Source organism: Lacerta agilis, chromosome 9, assembly GCF_009819535.1.
Source record: "Lacerta agilis isolate rLacAgi1 chromosome 9, rLacAgi1.pri, whole genome shotgun sequence".
In the NCBI taxonomy this organism is placed as follows: Eukaryota; Metazoa; Chordata; class Lepidosauria; order Squamata; family Lacertidae; genus Lacerta; species Lacerta agilis.
In genome coordinates this window covers 59,243,978-59,261,647 of record NC_046320.1, presented here as the reverse complement: position 1 = coordinate 59,261,647, position 17,670 = coordinate 59,243,978, and the positions used below count along the sequence as shown (strand labels likewise).

Sequence of the window (17,670 nt, the reverse complement as noted above, 5' to 3'; positions counted from 1 at the left end):
TTGGAGACCCGGGTTCAAATCCAGGGAGCTCACTGTGTGACCTTGGGCCCAACCATCATTTCTCGGCTGTTAACCTATCTCACATATCTCACCATATCTCACATGTGAAAATAATATGGAGATGGGGAGAGCCCTGTTTTTGCCACTTTGAGATCTGGAGGGGGGGAGGTGAGAATTTTAAAAAAAGCAATAATAATAATAATAATAATAATAATAAGAAGAAGAAGAAGAAGAAGGAAGAAGTTGGTGGCTTCCTGACCAAAGACGGCGGAAGCCTAAAAGAGGGGGAAAGACTCCGGACCCCAAGACTAGCCGTTCTGTGAATCCTAGTGACGGTTACATAAGAGGCCTCACAGCCCAGGGCCAAACATGTGGAGGGGAGGAGGGACGCTGCCTGACCCAGCAGCTTTATGTAAGATCTTTGACGGCTGATGCAGGCATAGAAAAAGCTCGCTGACTGAACTTACACCCTGTCAGAACCAATTCTGTGTGTGTGGGCTCTGCACCATTAATATAACATGATCCTCCGGGAGCCTTGGAAGGAACCTTCCCGGGTCCATTGTCTTGTGTTGTTATGGCAATGGTAGCTAAGCTATCGGGGACTACGTTTAGCTCTATCTGCATCCTATGAGCTTTCAGCAGTCAACTGGCAAATATGGGACGTGATTTAAACGGAGCCTCTTCCCCCAAGAGGGCACCTAATGTTGCAGCCTCGGCAGCCAGCTTAGCAGCATGTTTGTGCCGGGGGAGGAATTTGTGGTTGGCGTTTGGAACTCTTGACGTGCTCACGGAATGGCGCTTCCACCTGTAAAATGCTACAGACGTTGCTTGCGATGTAGGGTGTAGGATGCAACCTCTCAGGAGCGTGTTAAGCTGCAGTTGTTGTTTTTTTGTTTTGCTAGAAGGATTGCAGGTCTTTGGCCTGCTGCCGTTTATTAGATTACTGGGTGTCCTCTTTCCTCTCTTTCCATCAGCTAGAGAACCTCCAGCTGGATCTAGCAAATACTCACCTAATCTATCACCCTTTCCCCCCATTGGAGAGCCAGTGTGGTGTAGTGGTTAAGAGCGGTAGACTCGTTATCTGGGGAACTGGGTTCGCGTCTCCACTCCTCCACATGCAGCTGCTGGGTGACCTTGGGCTAGTCACACTTCTTTGAAGTCTCTCAGCCCCACTCACCCCACAGAGTGTTTGTTGTGGGGGAGGAAGGGAAAGGAGAATGTTAGCCGCTTTGAGACTCCTTCGGGTAGTGAAAAGCGGGATATCAAATCCAAACTCGTCTTCTTCTTCATCATCAGGTGCATGAAAACAATTCCCATTCTTTGCAATTGGTATTCCTTTACAACTGGCATTCAGTTGGCAAATTGCCGCTGAACCTAGAATCTGCACATGCTTGCTAAACGAGCTGTGGTTTTACACAGCTCCCACAGTTGATAAGGGGCAGTCAGATTCCGTGGAAAGAGTGCTGAAATTCTGCTGAGTGACAGAATTCTACTGAGGGAAGTGCAAGCCCCTTGCGTGGTTGTAAGTTGCTCGTTGGTCTTGCTGATACTCCTGATAAGGATTCATCTTTGACATAATAGGAAGTTTGCATGAGCAACTATTAATGGTAGAGAGTCTGGAGCTGCGTATAGGTTAAGTACCTCAAACGATAATAATTACTGTTTGTAAATACATTGCACACCAGGAATATTTCTCCCTCTATCAATTTTCATTTTCATTTTGTAGAATAGATGAACATTTTAAAACGAGTCCCAAAATTCCAGGGGTCGACTTGAATTCCACCAGACTGATGTTTGATAAGCTGATGACGTCTCAGCATTCCATCTTGCTCGACCAGGTACAGACTTCAAAGGTGTTAACATTTTTTAAGCTTTCTGCTTTGTACAGAGCTTTTGGGAGGAGCTGGTTCTTCAAGAAGAAGAAGAAGGAAACTGAAGAAGAAAACTGATAAGAGAGCAAAGCCACAACTTGTTCATTAGTATGACTCAAAACTGTCCTAAAGGACATGCCTTGGCAAACATCTTGCAGGTTCCCACCCCCCTTCATTTGCAAAACTCTATACTCAAGTGCATGTTTGAAACCTGGAGGCTGGTCCTCCTGCTGAATCCAAACTTTCCCAGTTTGGAATTGCAAGCCAGATCTAAACGCTCACAAATCTGAGCACGGTTTGTTGTTTGCCGTGACAACACAGCCCTCCCTGTCACTTTCCCTCCTCTCTTCCCAAAACCAAACTCCCAACGAAGTTTCACCATGACTTTGTAGAATTCCAAGTACACCGGTTGAGTCCCCACTTATGGAGGCCTGCCGAAATTGCTCCTGTTGTGACTGGTTCATATACAGTGGACGCTTGGATTGTGAACGTGATCCGTGCGGGAGGCACGTTCGCAACCTGCAACGCCGCGTCTGCGCACGGATGGGTCGCAATTTGGCGTTTTTGCGCATGCGCAAAGCGCCGAAACCCGAAAGTAACCCATTGTGGTATTTCTGGGTTCGCCGCGGTGTGCAGCCCAAAATCGCACAAGCTGAAGTGGTCGTAACCTGAGCTATGACTGTACTTGGATTGGCTCCATAGTGCCAGAGCTGAGCTAGAACAAGCCTTTGTGGCTGCAGTAGAGCTATGTTTTGTGCCTCATTTCTTTCCCCCCCCTCTTTGCAGATCCTGAAGAGCTTCGAAAGCTTTTTGATCCCAGGGCTGCCCAGTTCCCCACCGGATGTTGAAGCCATGAGAATCTACCTGATTCTCCCAGAGTTCCCGCCGTTTCAAGACTCAAAGTACTATGTCACCTTAACGCTTCCCTTGGCGATGGCGATTCTGCGTCTTGACAGGAACCCCAGTAAAGTCTTAGGTAGGAGATAATAATAATAATAATAATAATAATAATAATAATAATAATAATAAATTTATTTGTACCCCACCCATCCGACTGGGTTTCCCCAGCCACTCTGGGTGGCTTCCAACAAAGATTAAAATACATTAAAATGCCACACATTAAAAACTTCCCTAAACAGGGCTGCCTTCAGATGCTTTCTAAAGGTCAGGTAGTTGTTTATCTCTTTGACATCTGGTGGGAGGGTGTTCCACAGGGTGGGCACCACTACCAAGAAGGCCCTGTGCCTGGTTCCCTGTAGTTTTGCTTCTCGTAGTGAGGGAACCGCCAGAAGACCCTCGGCGCTGGACCTCAGTGTCCGGGTAGATCGACGGGGATGGAGACGCTCCTTCAGGTATACAGGACCGAGGCCGTTTAGGGCTTTAAAGGTCAGCACCAACACTTTGAATTGTGCTCGGAAACGTGCTGGGAGCCACTGTAGGTCTTTCAGGACCGGTGTTATATGGTCTTGGCAGCTCCCAGTCACCAGTCTAGCACCTCCCCTGTTCTTCATGCCAGTTTTGCTCTCCTACATTGCTGTGGCTATTAACTATGCTTGTGGGGTTGATAGGTATTTTAACATCCAGAGGTCCAGTTTCCCCCCATACCTGGTGTAAAGCGACTGCCTGTGGGGTTCAAGGCATATTCAGCCACACTACCATAAACTAGGGATGGGGAACCTGCGGTCCTCCAGATATTGCCGAGCTGCAACCCTCAGCACCCCTGCGATCTACTGTCTTTTTGTCAAGTGTGAAGCTTGACAAAGACTGAGGACCTTTTTTGCTCTTACTTGGGAATATAAGGCCCACGCAGTTCATAGGGACTTGCTCCTTAAGTGAACATGCTTAAGATTGGACCGCATCTGTAGGAATGCATTTATCAAACTGCAAATCTGACCCCATTCATATGCTGGAATTTTAGTGTTTACAAATGGTAATATGCCTGTTAATAGGATCATAATGCTCCTGAAGCATTAGAGGTTTTTAAGCAGAGGTTGGATGGCCATCTGTCATGTATGATGTAGTTGAGATCTGTCATGTTTGATCTAGATGACACTCAGGGTCCCTTTCCAACTACAATTCTATGATTAAGCTAATAGCTACATGTTTTGCTTTGTGTAACCCTGTTTAGATAACTGGTGGTCTCAGGTGTGTCCAGGGTACTTCTTGAGGCTGGTGGACCTCTATAAAGGTGCCGTGGTTTACCTCTTGAACGGAAGAAAAACATTATTGATCCCAGTCTTGTATGGCAGTTACATCACAGCTGCACTAAAGCTTCTGGAGAAACTTCATAAAGTAAGGAAACGGCGGTGGTTGTGTCCCTGTGCAGAGGCTGTTTTCGCACGTCATGCCAAACCACCATTTAACTTTTAATTTCCTGGAAGAGACATATACCAGGGTTCAGTTTCACTTCTCCTGTCTTGTCAGCAGCACACACGAACCAGGAATTGTGGTTTAGCAAGCAAGCCCACTTCAGAACCCAAGTTGGCTTCGTTTGAAATTGGCTAGGATGTAATTTGAGCCACGTTTTACGGCGTGCGCGTAACGATCAGCCAAGGATCGATGAAAGCAAAACGCAATCCTGCTTTGTTCCTCTTCCTAGCGACCCAGGAAGAGGGAGGAGAAGGGGAACCGGGTGTGCAAGGCAAGCCCTTTGCATGGGCTCCTTGGGAAATGGAGCCAATCATTGGTTCATCTAGTAGCTCCACTGATTGGCAGTGGCTCTCCAGAATTTCAGACAGAGCCCTCTCCTAGCCCTTTCTGGAATTGCCACGGATTGAACTTGGGATCTTCTGCATGCAAAACATGTTAATGATAACAATTTCCATGTGCTAACCTACCCTTCACTATCAATTCCCAGAGTTTGGGGCTGGGGGTGTCGCACCAATTTAAAACCACAGCATTAAAAACAGTTCAAAACAAGTTATAGTCGCAGGAATAGGGTGGGCCCTAAAATCACCTATCTCAGGTGTCAAAAGTCAAGGTAAAGAGCTGCTTCTTCCACTATTGCATGCTCTACCACTGAGGCTCGGCCCTTACCTTTTCCTGCTAGTGTTAACAGTGTTAAACTATGGTGTTGCCTTTTATGCAAATGCTGTCAACATGTGCAGTGGAAGTTTGTCCTTGTGCTGGGCCCTTTTGGTGTCTAGGCTCAGACCACACCTTGTTTTGATGTACAAAGGTTGTGGTTTGTTTTGCTATGTGTCCGTGTAGGCTGTTCTGCAAATGTTAAATCTCCCTTGCTTTCATTATGCACCTAGTTCTGTGCACTGGGCTTGTGTTGACCACTGACTGATTCCTCTGCTGTAACCTTTCTGTTCTCACTGTTCCTTCTATTCCTAAACCTGTTCAGCACGTGTCCGTGCTAGTACTGCTTGTAACTGACTTAAATGTTGGGTTTTCATGCCATTTTGTTGGAGGGGACTGGTTACTATTCTCTGCTTCTTCAAAGACGTGTTTCCTCCTTCTTTCCCAAATCAGGTAAATCAGAAAGTAAAACACGTAGAATATGACAAGTTTTATATCCCAGAGATTTCCAGTCTGGTGGATATCCAGGAAGACTACCTGATGTGGTTTTTGCATCAAGCTGGAATGGTAAGAGGCATCGTGCAATTGGTGTGAGGGGAGGGAACAGTCCAGGGTTTGCAGCTGTAAAGCTATGAGTGTTGTGTCAAAATGGATCACGGTACAAATGCAAATTCTGCAGTCGTTGTAGGCTTTTAATGTAAGTGGTCAGCGTGCGTATTTAGATTGTTTTCAAGATTTGGATGTCCGGGAAACGTGGAAAGTTTAGGGATCACGTGGTCTCCCAGTAGGATCCAAGAGAGGCGGGTTGATGTGGACATTAGAGACAAAGTGGTAGATGGCACAGAGGAAAGGATGGTTGTTCAGGATATTGAAATCCCATGCGGAGCCTTAAACTTGAGTTCCAGGTCTGTTTTCAGATCATTCTCCGCACAAAGGTTAGAAGCTGGGGGTTTTTCGGGGGGGAAGCAGCAATATTCTCAAAATGGCAAGTGTTTGTGTGTATAAGGTATATATGATATTTTACATGCATGCATGTATACATAATATCTCCAGTGTATGTAGTGTGGGCTGCTAGGCTGTTTGGGGCAAACCATGACCATCTTCCCCATCTTTGACGGCCCATATGGTCTCAGGTATGGGAAACTTCAAGATGCAGCTAAAAATACAGTTAGTGGCCAAGATCCAAAGAACTGCAAGATGAGCTGTTTGTCCCGTGGACCTTTGAGAAGTGTGTTTCTTGAGCAGCAGCTTCCTTCCCCACCCCAGTGTTGTATGACAAACTTTCCTTTGAAACAGGGGAGGGTGAGGCATTGGGAACTGAAGGAGAGACATCCTGGGGACAGTGAGCGGCTCCTGTTGGAGTAGAGGCCAGAGGAGAAGCCTAGGACATTGGGTAGGAGAGAGCCCCTAACCAGCAGGTGAGGTGATGGTGGAACTCTGTGTCTTAAGACAAGAGCCCTGAGCCAAAAGCAGGGTGGGGAGCGAACAAAAAGATGTGGAGTTGCGGGAGAAATGGAAAAACAGAAGGACTTGTCTGCGAAAGGAACACTGGACCTGAAATAAAGCATATCTGGCACTTCTCTAGCAGGTTCTGCTCATTCTTGGTTCGGGGGCATGAACCAACCTTCTCTACCAGATGTGGTGGGGCCCTGGAGCCACTTTTCCACAGAGAGACAGCTTGTGTTTGTGCATGTAGTTTGCAAACCATGAAAAGACCCATGGAATGGATGGAATCTAGTGCAGGCATAGGCAAACTCGGCCCTCCAGATGTTTTGAGACTACCAATTCCCACCATCCCTGACCACTTGTCCTGTTAGCTAGGGATGATGGGAGTTGTAGTCCCAAAACATCTGGAGGGCCGAGTTTGCCTATGCCTGATCTATAGCGCTTATGGTGTTGGACTTGGACAGAGGAGCCACATATCTTATTCGGGGTGACCTTGGGGTCAGCCACCCACATCTGCTCCTAAGCCTACCTCGTAGGGTTGTTGTGAGAACATAGGCTACCCTTTGGGGGAAGGATAGGATTAAAACGTAACTGATGGTACTGCTCAAAGCAAAAGCTCATACATTATTCGTTCTCTCTCTCTCTCTCTCTCTCTCTCTCTCTCTCTCTCTCTCTCTTTGTCTTGCCCCGCCCTTCTCTCCCTCCCCAGAAAGTCAGACCATCAATTATGCAGGTAACCATTCCAATTACTCTTGCCAAAGTAGTTCTCAGCAGAGGCCCAGGCTGCCACCGCTAAATTGAACTGCTCCTACTTTCCAGGATGCTGTGACTCTGTGCTCCTACCCTTTCATCTTCGATGCTCAAGCCAAGACCAAGATGCTCCAGACGGATGCTGAGCTGCAGATGCAGGTAGGCGGCCAGGTCTCCTCTTTCTGCCAATCCCAGCCGTTTTAATCTATCCATTTATTTATTAACATATTGTCTGCACTGACCTTCCCCGCCCCCCAAAAAAACAGTCACAAGGGTTTTCCGTATCTTACTGTATTATAAAAAGCGTTAATCAAAACCTTGCAACGACAAGTAAAACGTTGGCAGCAGAATGAGAGTAGTATCGATTTTTTTTTTTGGGGGGGACCTTTTTTCCTTGGGGGAGGAAATATTAAAAAATGGGATGCCTGATTTCCCACTGGCTCTTGATCTTCAATAACTTTTGCAAAATCTGTGCGGGAGGCAGATGGCTCACCTTCCCCCCAAGGTATAGATGGGGGATATTTTTAGCAGGGAAATAGGCACTCTTCCTACCCAGTCAAGTTATTTCCAAACACTAGGAAGGGGCAAAGTGAGTTAGGAGGGCATCCTTGCAAAGCAGCTGGTTTTACAGGAATGTTGTTTTCAGGAGGCAACGCTTCTACGCCCTGCCCAAAGCAAATTGCTGGTACACCCTGTTTCCCCAGATACCACTTCCTCTATGCCGGGAATGGAGAACCCATGGGCTCAGTACATTTGTTGTTGTTGTTGTTGTTGTTGCTACTCTTGACTTTTGTATGTGTTTTTTTTATAGGTGGCCATCAGTGGGGCGAATCTGCAGAACGTTTTCATGCTCCTCACCCTTGAACCCCTCTTGGCTCGAAGCCCCTTCCTGGTCCTCCATGTTCGTAGGACCAACTTGGTTGGCGACGCCTTGAGGGAGTTGAGCATCCATTCGGATGTTGACTTGAAAAAGCCTCTGAAGGTAAGGCCCCGCGGCAGCTCCTCGCTGCAATAGTTTTTGTCTGGTGTTTGGGCCTAGTCCTCCTCAGTGAGGCACCAAATCTGTGTCTGGCCTGTATCACTTCAGGCTGAAAGTGGCCGGTCACGCAATGGAGTGCATATCCATATGTAATAAGTCTCTCCACATAGAAAAAATTGCATAATCTACAGAGGCCTTGCTCCAAGTTTCCCACAGCAAAGCATACCGAGGTTTGTTCATAATTCTCTGGGTTCTGCTCCAAACAGAAGAATCACATTAAGACAGTAGGCCAGGCATGCCCAACCTGCGGCCCTCCAGATGTTTTGGACTACAATTCCCATCATCCCTTACCACTGGTCATGTTAGCTAGGGATCATGGGAGTTGTAGTCCAAAACATCTGGAGGGCCGCAGGTTGGGCATGCCTGCAGTAGGCAGTAATAGCCGTACATAAAGTAGTATCATACCACTTTAAACACCCAAAGCATTCTGGGAACTGTAGTTAAGGATGCTGAGAGACACACCCCTGTTTCCCCTCAAAGCTACAATTCGCAGAGCGTTTTAACAATCGATCTCTCTTCCCAGGGAACTCTGGGAATTGTAGTTCTGTGCGTGGGGAATAGGAGGTCTAACAACTCTCAGTACCTTTGGCAATCTTCAACTCTCAGAATTCTTTGAGGGAATCCTCTTCTGCTTAAAATGGTATCATAGTGCTTTAAATGTGAATGTGGCCCCAGTCATACTCAAGAGTAGACTCATTGAAATTGGTGGACTTAAGTCTATTGGATCTGCTCAGTTGGCTGTTACTTGTTGCAATTGCTGAAGCTCCATTTTGGGCATCGTGGCAGGTGATCTTTGACGGCGAGGAGGCGGTTGATGCTGGCGGAGTCACAAAGGAGTTCTTCCTCCTGCTGCTGAAAGAGCTTCTGAATCCCATCTATGGGATGTTCACCTCCTACCCAGAATCGAACCTGCTGTGGTTTTCGGATACCGTAAGTGTGCTTGGCTTATGCACTCACAAACTGTTTGCCAGGGATCCTGCTTGGCTGGGTGAAGTTTGGAGGCTCACAGCTCGGGGGAGGGATTTTTAGCCGCTTTCCAGATCTAAACCTTTCCAGCTCCTCGTTGACGCTTTCTTCCTGCTAATGAGTCCTTCTCTTTGTGTGTCCGAAGTGTTTTGTAGAGCACAATTGGTTCCACCTGATTGGCATCATCTGCGGTCTGGCCATATATAACTTCACAGTTGTGGATCTTCACTTTCCGTTGGCCCTGTACAAGAAACTCTTGAATGTGAAGCCATGCTTGGAAGACTTGAAGGAGCTTTCGCCCACAGAAGGAAGGTAGGAAGTATTGGAAGTATGTCTTCCTGTCCGCTTCACAATTGGCCTAGAATTTGGCAATGGCACTTCAGTAAAATTGGGGCAGTGCTGGGGATTTGGGGATGGAAGGCAGGAAAAAAGCAAACCATTGGAAGAAGGAATTCACCTTCTACGCTCCCATCCTTCTCCAATGAGAATATTTCGTGTTGGAGTTCTGTTGCCCCAAACCGATAATTAGTGTTACTTTTGGGGAGGAGAATTTTTATTTTTCATTATGCCCATTAAAATAAAAAGCAAAACATACAAGCATGATATTTACAAAACAGAAAATAATGTGTGAGGTCAATGCTTTGCTGAAACCTATCATTTTTACGGGCTATAAATTATCTATATACATTTATAACGTGAAACTGTTTGGGTGTGGCTCCTTGAGTTCTTACCATCGGTTAAGAATTCTGCATTTCACATACTCTTTCTTTTACATTGTTTTAACGGAACTGTGGAAGATTCCAGTATGCGACTGTTTTATTTTTTTTGCAACTGTTAATGAACAAATAATTCAAATCGAAACTGTCTCCTGTCACTTTTTTTTGGATCAGATTGTATTTTTTGGGCTGCTTTCCTCAATTTCGCCCTAAAAATTTGATACCATAAATCCTTAATAGCAGGGCAAGGAAGAGGGTTATGTAGAAACAATGCTGTGTCTCGGATGCAGACTTTTTCTCGTCTCCTCAGACTTTTTCCTCTCTCCTAACATCTTTCTGCCTTTACGTTTCCTTTACCTTATTTATAGGAGTCTTCAACAGCTCTTAGATTACCCCGGGGATGATGTTGAAGAGACATTCTGCCTATATTTCACGGTAACACCATCTATCTGTCTCTTGCGTTTACTGTATTTCCCCGTGTATAACATGACCCCATGTATAAGACGAGCCCTATTTTGGGGAGCACCAAAATAAGAAATCAATTATTTTAAAGTGAGCTGAAAAAGATTGTTGAGCTTTTTTTTATAAGGTCAACCAAAAAGTTTTGAGCTTTTTTTTTTGGGGGGGGGGGAAGATAGGCTAGGTAGGTTAGGCTGAGAGACAGCAACTGGCCCGATGGCCGAGTGAGGATTTGAACCTCGGTCTTGCATGTCCTCATCCGACACTCTAACCACTATGCCGCGCTGTCAAAGGAACACACATTTTTGAGGGTGTACATCTTGGCTCAGATCCATGTTCATGAAATGGACACCACAGAGAAGGTTTAGCTGCATTTGGAAGTTCTTCCTGGTGCCGATGGAAATTGAGCTCATTTGATTTTAATCTGGATTGTGCCTCATTGGCTACAATCCAGCAGTATGCCACGGGTGTGGAAACGTGGTCAGATATAAACTGCACGTTGCTCTCAAATTGGTAGAGCGTGGGACTCTTGATCTCTAGGTCATGAGTTCGAGTCCTGCATTGGGCAAGAGATTCTTGCATTGCAGGGGATTGGACTAGATGGTTCCCCCATGGGTCCCTTCCCGCTCTACAGTTACATGATTTTATGTCCTTTTTTTATTGTTTTAAGCTGTGATGGTGAGATGCAGAATGAAGCAACTTTGTTGTCTTTTTCTGGGGTGGGAAAACAAACAAACAGATGTGCAGAGAAAGCTATGGAGTGGCGGAGCAGAAGAACCTCATCCCTGACGGAGACAAAATCCCAGTGCAGAAAGATAACAGGTGCATACCGTCTGATGCCTAAAGATGCTCTTTGTGGTAATTTCACAAGTGACACAGGGTCCTTCGCAGCGGCTGTTTTGGGATGAGCCCAGCAAGAGGACTCTGTATTGGGCTCTTCAGATTGGGAGGATAGAAATCTTAAGAAAATAAAAGATGGAAGGGGGTGGGGACTGTGATGGGGAAAACAAGAAATGCAGTAAGATAGAAAAGGTTATGCCATTTGCTCTCCATCCTTCCTCGTTTTCTGACATTTGGTTTGGTCTAGTGGGGGAATGTGAAAAAATAAAATGGATCCAAAGTCTTTCACATTTTGTTCGATAATATTTGCTGTAGATTTGCATAGGCAAACATCACCCAGGGCCTGGTTTGAGCTGGGTTTTTCCCTGGAGTCTGAAAATATGATGGAAGGAGAAGGGGATTTCCCCCCCCCCCAGCTGGTTCATGAGAAGAGCCTTGCTGGATGGATCAGATCAAATGTCACATCCAGTCCAGCCCTCTGCGAAGCCTTTGCATGGGGCATGGAGACAATGGCTCCCCCTTCCCCACCACCCAAGTCTTAAGTGACTGGTGTGCAGTGCCGAAGAGCTTCTGCAAATGGAGGTTCAGTATCACGGCCTCCCATCTTCCTCTGCTGGTATAACTTACAAGGTTGTATCGGCAGGAACTTAAGAGTCAGTAGCCCATCTAGTCCAGCATCCTGTTCTCACAGTTGCCAACCAGATGCCATTGGGGAACCCCCAAGCAGGATTCAAGCACCAAGAAACTCCCCACTCCTGGGGCTTGCAGCCAGTGGTATTTGCAAGCAAAAGGTTGGCAGCATGCTTGTTAGTAACTGGGAATTGCAAGGCTGTTGCACTCAGGTGCTGCTTACAGGCTCCCCATAGGTGCTGATAACAACAACAACAACAACAACAACAACAATTAATAAATATGTTTATATGCCACCCATCTGACAGGGTTGTCTCGGCCACTCTGACCAGCTTCCAACAAGTTATAAAACCACAGTAAAATATCAAACATTTAAAAATGGGATTGCCTGGATAGCTCAGCTGGTTTTAGTATGGCGCTGATAATGCCAAGGTTGCAGGTTCGATCCCTGTATGGAACAGCTGCGGCGTTGCTGCTCCTGTGTTGCAGGGGGTTGGGCTAGATGATCCTCAGGGTCCCTCCCAACTCTACAGCTCTATGATTCTAAAAACTTCCCTATACACAGGGCTGCCTTGAGATGTCTTCTAAAAGTCAGATACTTGTTTGTTTCCTTGACATCTGACGGGAGGGCGTTCCACAGGGCGGGCGCCACTACCAAGAAGGCCCTCTGCCTGGTTCCCTGTAACCTCACTTCTTGCAGTAGGGGAACTGCCAGATGGCCCTCAGAGCTGGACCTCAGTGTCTGGACTGAATGGTGAGGGTGGAGATGCTCCTTCAGTATGCGATTGACCATTGTGGGAAGAGCATGCTGGACTAAGTGGGCCTAATTAGCAGGCATTTGTTACGTTATTAATTTTAAAAATCCTGTGCCGAATTAGTGCAGATTGTACAGTGATTTGCAATGTAAATGCATTTTATGAAATGCGCGTGATCTTCCAAGCAACTTTTGGAAGCGGCATCCCTTGCTGTCTGGGTAGACTGTGGCTTCAGCCGAAAACACCCTTGTCTGCCACTGTTTGCTTCTTCGTAATGACCAGTGCTGTTTCTTTGAATCCCCCAGGGAGGAATTCGTCGACGCGTACGTTAATTATGTCTTTAACCTTTCGGTAGACGAGTGGTACATGGCTTTCTCCACGGGCTTCCTGAAGGTGTGTGGGGGTAAAGTTCTAGAAATGTTCCAGCCCACCGAGCTGAGAGCCATGATCGTAGGGAGCAGCAACTACAACTGGAAGGAACTAGAGGAGGTAAGCAGGCACACTCTTCTGTACCATTTTGCCCTCTGTGAATCTAGAACTGCTGTCCCCTTAATCCTTACCTTCTGAGAATCTGTCTGGCTAGGATGTGAGACCTAAGAACGCCCCCATCTTTCTCTTAATCATTTACTGGTTTCTCCATTCCCCCCCTCACCTGTCCTCCAAAGTGTGCATGGTTCTCCCCCTCTATTTTATCTTCACAACAGCCCTGCAAGGTAGGATAGGTTGAAATATCAACCTGTTAGCTTCCTGACTTAAGTAGGCGATATGAACCTGCGCCTTCTTGTTCCTAGTCTGGCACTCGGGAGAATTTTGCCGAATGGCTCAGTTCGTTGGAGAAAGCACCAAACAGTAAACTAAACATGAAAACAAAGCCCTCACTCAAATGATTCTTGAAGTAAAATAATAATGAGGCTTGGGTTTGTTTGTTTTTGCAATATGCTGTGCTCAGTGTATTTCAGTGTGGTGCCTCCTTTTCCACTGCCAGCCCGATCCTGTGTGTGTTTACTTGGAAGTAAGTCCCACTGTGTCCAATAGGGCCGACTTCCTAGCGGGTATGTTTGGGATTGCAGCCTTACTGGAGCATCTGGAGAGCTGCAGATTTCCTGCTCTTAAAAGAGCATGTTGGTTCAGAATGGTTCAACATCCTCTCTGAGTGAAGAAGAGTTTGGATTTGATATCCTGCTTTATCAATACCCTAAGGAGTCTCAAAGTGGCTAACATTCTCCGTTTCCCTCCCTCCCTCACAACAAACACTCTGTGAGGTGAGTGGGGCTGAGAGACTTCAAAGAAGTGTGACTAGCCCAAGTCACCCAGCAGCTGCATGTGGAGGAGCGGAGATGCGAACCCGGTTCACCAGATTATGAGTCACTAGACCACACTGGCTCTGTCAGGGGAATCTCATAAAGCATCCAACAGCTTTGGAATTCAATCTGCTGCATCTCTAAATTATGAAGATATGTAGAACCCCCCTGGACTAAGCTAGAGAATGCGGTTTGAGCATTTGCAACCTTCCGAGTCCTTTTATGAAGTTCAAAATATACATGCCTTTGAAAGTTATTACATTGTTTGTTTATTTGAAAGCATCTCTAAACTTCTTAATATTTTAAAAACCTCCATGCACGATATAAAAACGACATCCATTAAAACAAGAATACAGCCTAAAACCAAAAAAAATGGTATAACATCAAGTTAAACAGAAATTCAAGGAACTCGCACACATAAAATCAGGGTTCTATATTAATGGGTCAGGGAAAGGCTGGACAAAAAGTTAAAAGTCCTTACGAGACACCTGAAGCATTTGGTAGTTGCTGCTTTACGCGTGGCAGAAGGAAGGACATTCCATAGAAGGGGCAACACCATAAAATGCCCATTTGGGAGTTACTTCCCTACGATGTAAGCGTTCTTACAGGTCCATACAGGGGCAGGCGGTCTTTCAGGTTTACCATGAGTTCTTAAAACTCACCCTTTTTTTACAGAGCGCAGTTTACAAAGGGGACTACTCGGCTACCCATCCAACCGTGCAAATGTTCTGGGAGATCTTTCACGAGTTTCCTCTGGAAAAGAAGAAAAAGTTTCTCTGTAAGTAATTACTTTTTTTTTTTTTTTTTAAAGTGAGATGGCAGTTTCCCCATGGATTTCAGAGCGTCAATTCTGACAGTCGAAGCCAATAACTTGTTCTTGCTGGCTTAATACATACGGTGGTACCTCGTGTTACGTACCGTCCCCCTTACGAATGCTACGGGTTATGCACTCCGCTAACCCGGAAGTAGATGCCCCTTGGGATGCGAGCGGAAGCATGCCTCATGTTACGAGTGGTGTCCTGTTACGAATGGACCTCCGGAACGGATTAAGCTCGCAGCCAGAGGTACCACTGTATAACACACACCTGAGTGTCTTCCACCAGGTGGCAGGCTTCTCTTTTTACCTGTTCTCTGGCACGGTGGTGAAGGGAGTGAGCTGCTGAGATTGGAACTTCCTGTCCAGATCTCACTTCTTCATTGTGGTGAAGCTTTTGATACTGGCTCTCTCTGCTTGCGGGGAATCTTGCCTTGTGCATGGAATTTTCTCTGCAGTCAACAGTCCAAAGTTGGAGGAGAATCAACGTGTGGCTTTTGTTGAATGTGGAAATTGGAAACAAATTTAAGGACAGTTAACACAAAATATTGTGCCTGAACAGGCCCACCAAAACAGAATAGTTTTGACTGATTTCGTAACATGTTCAGGAAGCAGAAAGAATGAGATGAGGGAAGAGTGTTGGTATTTTTAAAAGGGAATTGTTATAAGAAAAAAACTGCTCCTTTTCCCTTATGGGGGTACCCAAGAGCCCGTATAGAGTCCTTATGTAGGTTCTCTATTGGTAGGAGAAAATAACAGAGGCCAACCAGAGAATATTGAGAAGCAAAACAGCTAGTAAACCTAATCTGTATTAAACACTTGCAACAGGGTGCTCACCCCCCCCCCCACGCAGGAGGGAGGAGGAACCCAGAACAATGGTGCGCAAGCCCTTATACTGTATAGACTTTTGAATTTGCACCTTGTAGCTCAACACCACCCCCCAATACATCATACATACATCACAGAAGGGGGGGGGGTCTACAGCAGAAACCTGTCTGGCAGGAAACCTGTTAAAGGGTTCACCTGGACAGCCTGGCCATTCTTTTGTGATGATAAATACTTAATTCCTGAGTCCAGGTCACAGGCTCACCCTATTCATACCCGAAACAAAATAAAAAAAAATCCTTCCAGTAGCACCTTATAGACCAACTACCAGTAAGTTTGTTATTGGTATGGGCTTTTGTGTGCATGCACACTTCTTCTGAAGACCAACAGCAGACTAACACGGCTACCTACCTGTAAGTAGACCTATTCATACCCAAATGTGCCCTTAAGGCAGGATTTGTGAGCAGAGACAATGGGGAGACTTTTCCCATTTCCATCCAAACTGCAGAGGAATATTTGAGGTCACTGCAAGAGTCAAAATGGCTTTGGGACTTGTTTTCCTTTACTGTTTCAGGCATGTGGTTTATATATTTATACAGGTGAAACTTGAAAAATTAGAATATTGTGGAAAAGTCCATTTATGTAAGCAATTGTTTTCATTCGCTACTGGAGTTTAATATATGAGATAGACTCATGACATGCAAAGTGAGATACGTCAAGCCTTTGCTTGTTATAATTGTGATGATTATGGTGCACAGTTGAGATTGTGAATTTGGGGTTCTCATCAGTTGTACGCCATAATCATCACAATTATAACAAATAAAGGCTTGACATATCTCGCTTTGCTTGTCATGAGTCTATCTCATATATTAATTTCACCTTTTAAGTTGAATTACTGAAAGAAATGAACCTTTCCACGATAGTCTAATTTTTTGAGTTTCACCTGTATATGTGTTTGCCTGATACATTTATGAACATTTATTATATTTTCGACCTTATAATTCTCATAACACAGGGGTGGCCAACTCCCAAGAGACTGTGATCTACTCACAGAGTTAAAAACTGGCAGTGATCTACCCCCTTTTGGGGGTTCAAGTTAAAGTTGTTGAGTTTTTTTCAGGGAGGAGGTAAAATGTTGAGCTTTTTTTTAGGGGAGCCACAGTTGTTCAGCTTCTTTGGGGGGAGCCAATGATCTACCAGTGATCTACTGCAGACGTCCAGTAATCTACCGGTAGATCACAACCTACCTGTTGGACATGCCTGTATAACAGAATGATACATGCTTGGGATGGGTGAGCTTCCACTGCCTGATCCAGGATGCCTTTGAATGCCAGTTGGTGGGCCCCCAAAAGCTATTGTCCTCGGGTTCCATAGCATCTGTTTGGCCACTGTGAGAACAGGATGCCCACTTCAGGGCTCCACTGATGCTTTTATGTCCCCCCCCCCTTCTAGTGTTTCTGACCGGCAGCGACCGCATCCCCATCTATGGCATGTCGAGTTTGCGCATCGTGATCCAGTCCACTTCCAGCGGGGAGCAGTACTTGCCAGTGGCGCACACCTGCTACAACCTCCTCGACCTCCCCAAGTATAGCAGCAAAGAAATCCTGAGCATGAGACTCACGCAAGCCATTGACCACTACGAGGGCTTCAGCTTGGCCTGAGGGGAAGCCGCCCCCAACACAGACAATTCTTGTATAGAAAGGAAATACTGTCTTGTTTTTATTTTTGTAAGGGAAATGGGATAAATATACTGCTTGAGATAGGGAGGGTGGGTGCGGGGAGGAGAGAAGAGCATTGGATCAAGGACCCCCCCCCCCAAGTGAAGTCTGGTCAACTTTCCTCAGGATTTTGAATTTACTACTTTTCAAAAACAAAAATCTGTTGACACGTCGTCTTTCATCTTATTGACTGATAGATGCCTTTTTCTTCCCTTGCTCGCCGTCTTCTGTTTAAAAATACCTTCAATATTTTGAGATGTCTCTTCACAGTTTGGAAATATAAAGCTGTGTGAAAGCTTTCCTTGTCTCCACACATCTGGGTTCCCTACCTCCTCTCCGATCCCAGGTAATTTCTGTGGTAAAACAAGCGTGCTCCTTGGGTGTTCAGCGGTACCGGGGAGCTAAGAAATGGATTATTTAACACACAGAAGATTAATAATGTGAGTGTTTGGGCAGAAATGAAGGTTTTATGAGTTGGATTTCCTAACGTATTCTACTCACTGTTGCCCATTGTCT

The 17,670-nt window shown here is 45.8% G+C and overlaps 1 protein-coding gene across 5 annotated transcripts in view; it reads left to right on the top strand.

Moving 5' to 3' along the window:
• HERC3 (HECT and RLD domain containing E3 ubiquitin protein ligase 3) overlaps positions 1-17,453 on the top strand; it is a 47,001-nt gene extending 29,548 nt beyond the window's left edge. For all 5 annotated transcript variants that reach the window (XM_033160603.1, XM_033160606.1, XM_033160604.1 and 2 more), the window contains 14 exons: positions 1,727-1,838; positions 2,658-2,847; positions 4,000-4,163; positions 5,349-5,462; positions 7,051-7,074; positions 7,161-7,250; positions 7,903-8,073; positions 8,917-9,060; positions 9,242-9,408; positions 10,181-10,247; positions 11,011-11,093; positions 12,802-12,985; positions 14,473-14,575; positions 16,889-17,453. In XM_033160603.1, coding sequence (XP_033016494.1) covers positions 1,727-1,838; positions 2,658-2,847; positions 4,000-4,163; positions 5,349-5,462; positions 7,051-7,074; positions 7,161-7,250; positions 7,903-8,073; positions 8,917-9,060; positions 9,242-9,408; positions 10,181-10,247; positions 11,011-11,093; positions 12,802-12,985; positions 14,473-14,575; positions 16,889-17,097 — 1,822 coding nt within the window. In that variant the 3' untranslated portion in view covers positions 17,098-17,453. The remainder of the gene's footprint in view (positions 1-1,726; positions 1,839-2,657; positions 2,848-3,999; positions 4,164-5,348; positions 5,463-7,050; positions 7,075-7,160; positions 7,251-7,902; positions 8,074-8,916; positions 9,061-9,241; positions 9,409-10,180; positions 10,248-11,010; positions 11,094-12,801; positions 12,986-14,472; positions 14,576-16,888) is intronic.
• Positions 17,454-17,670: the final 217 nt, after the last annotated feature.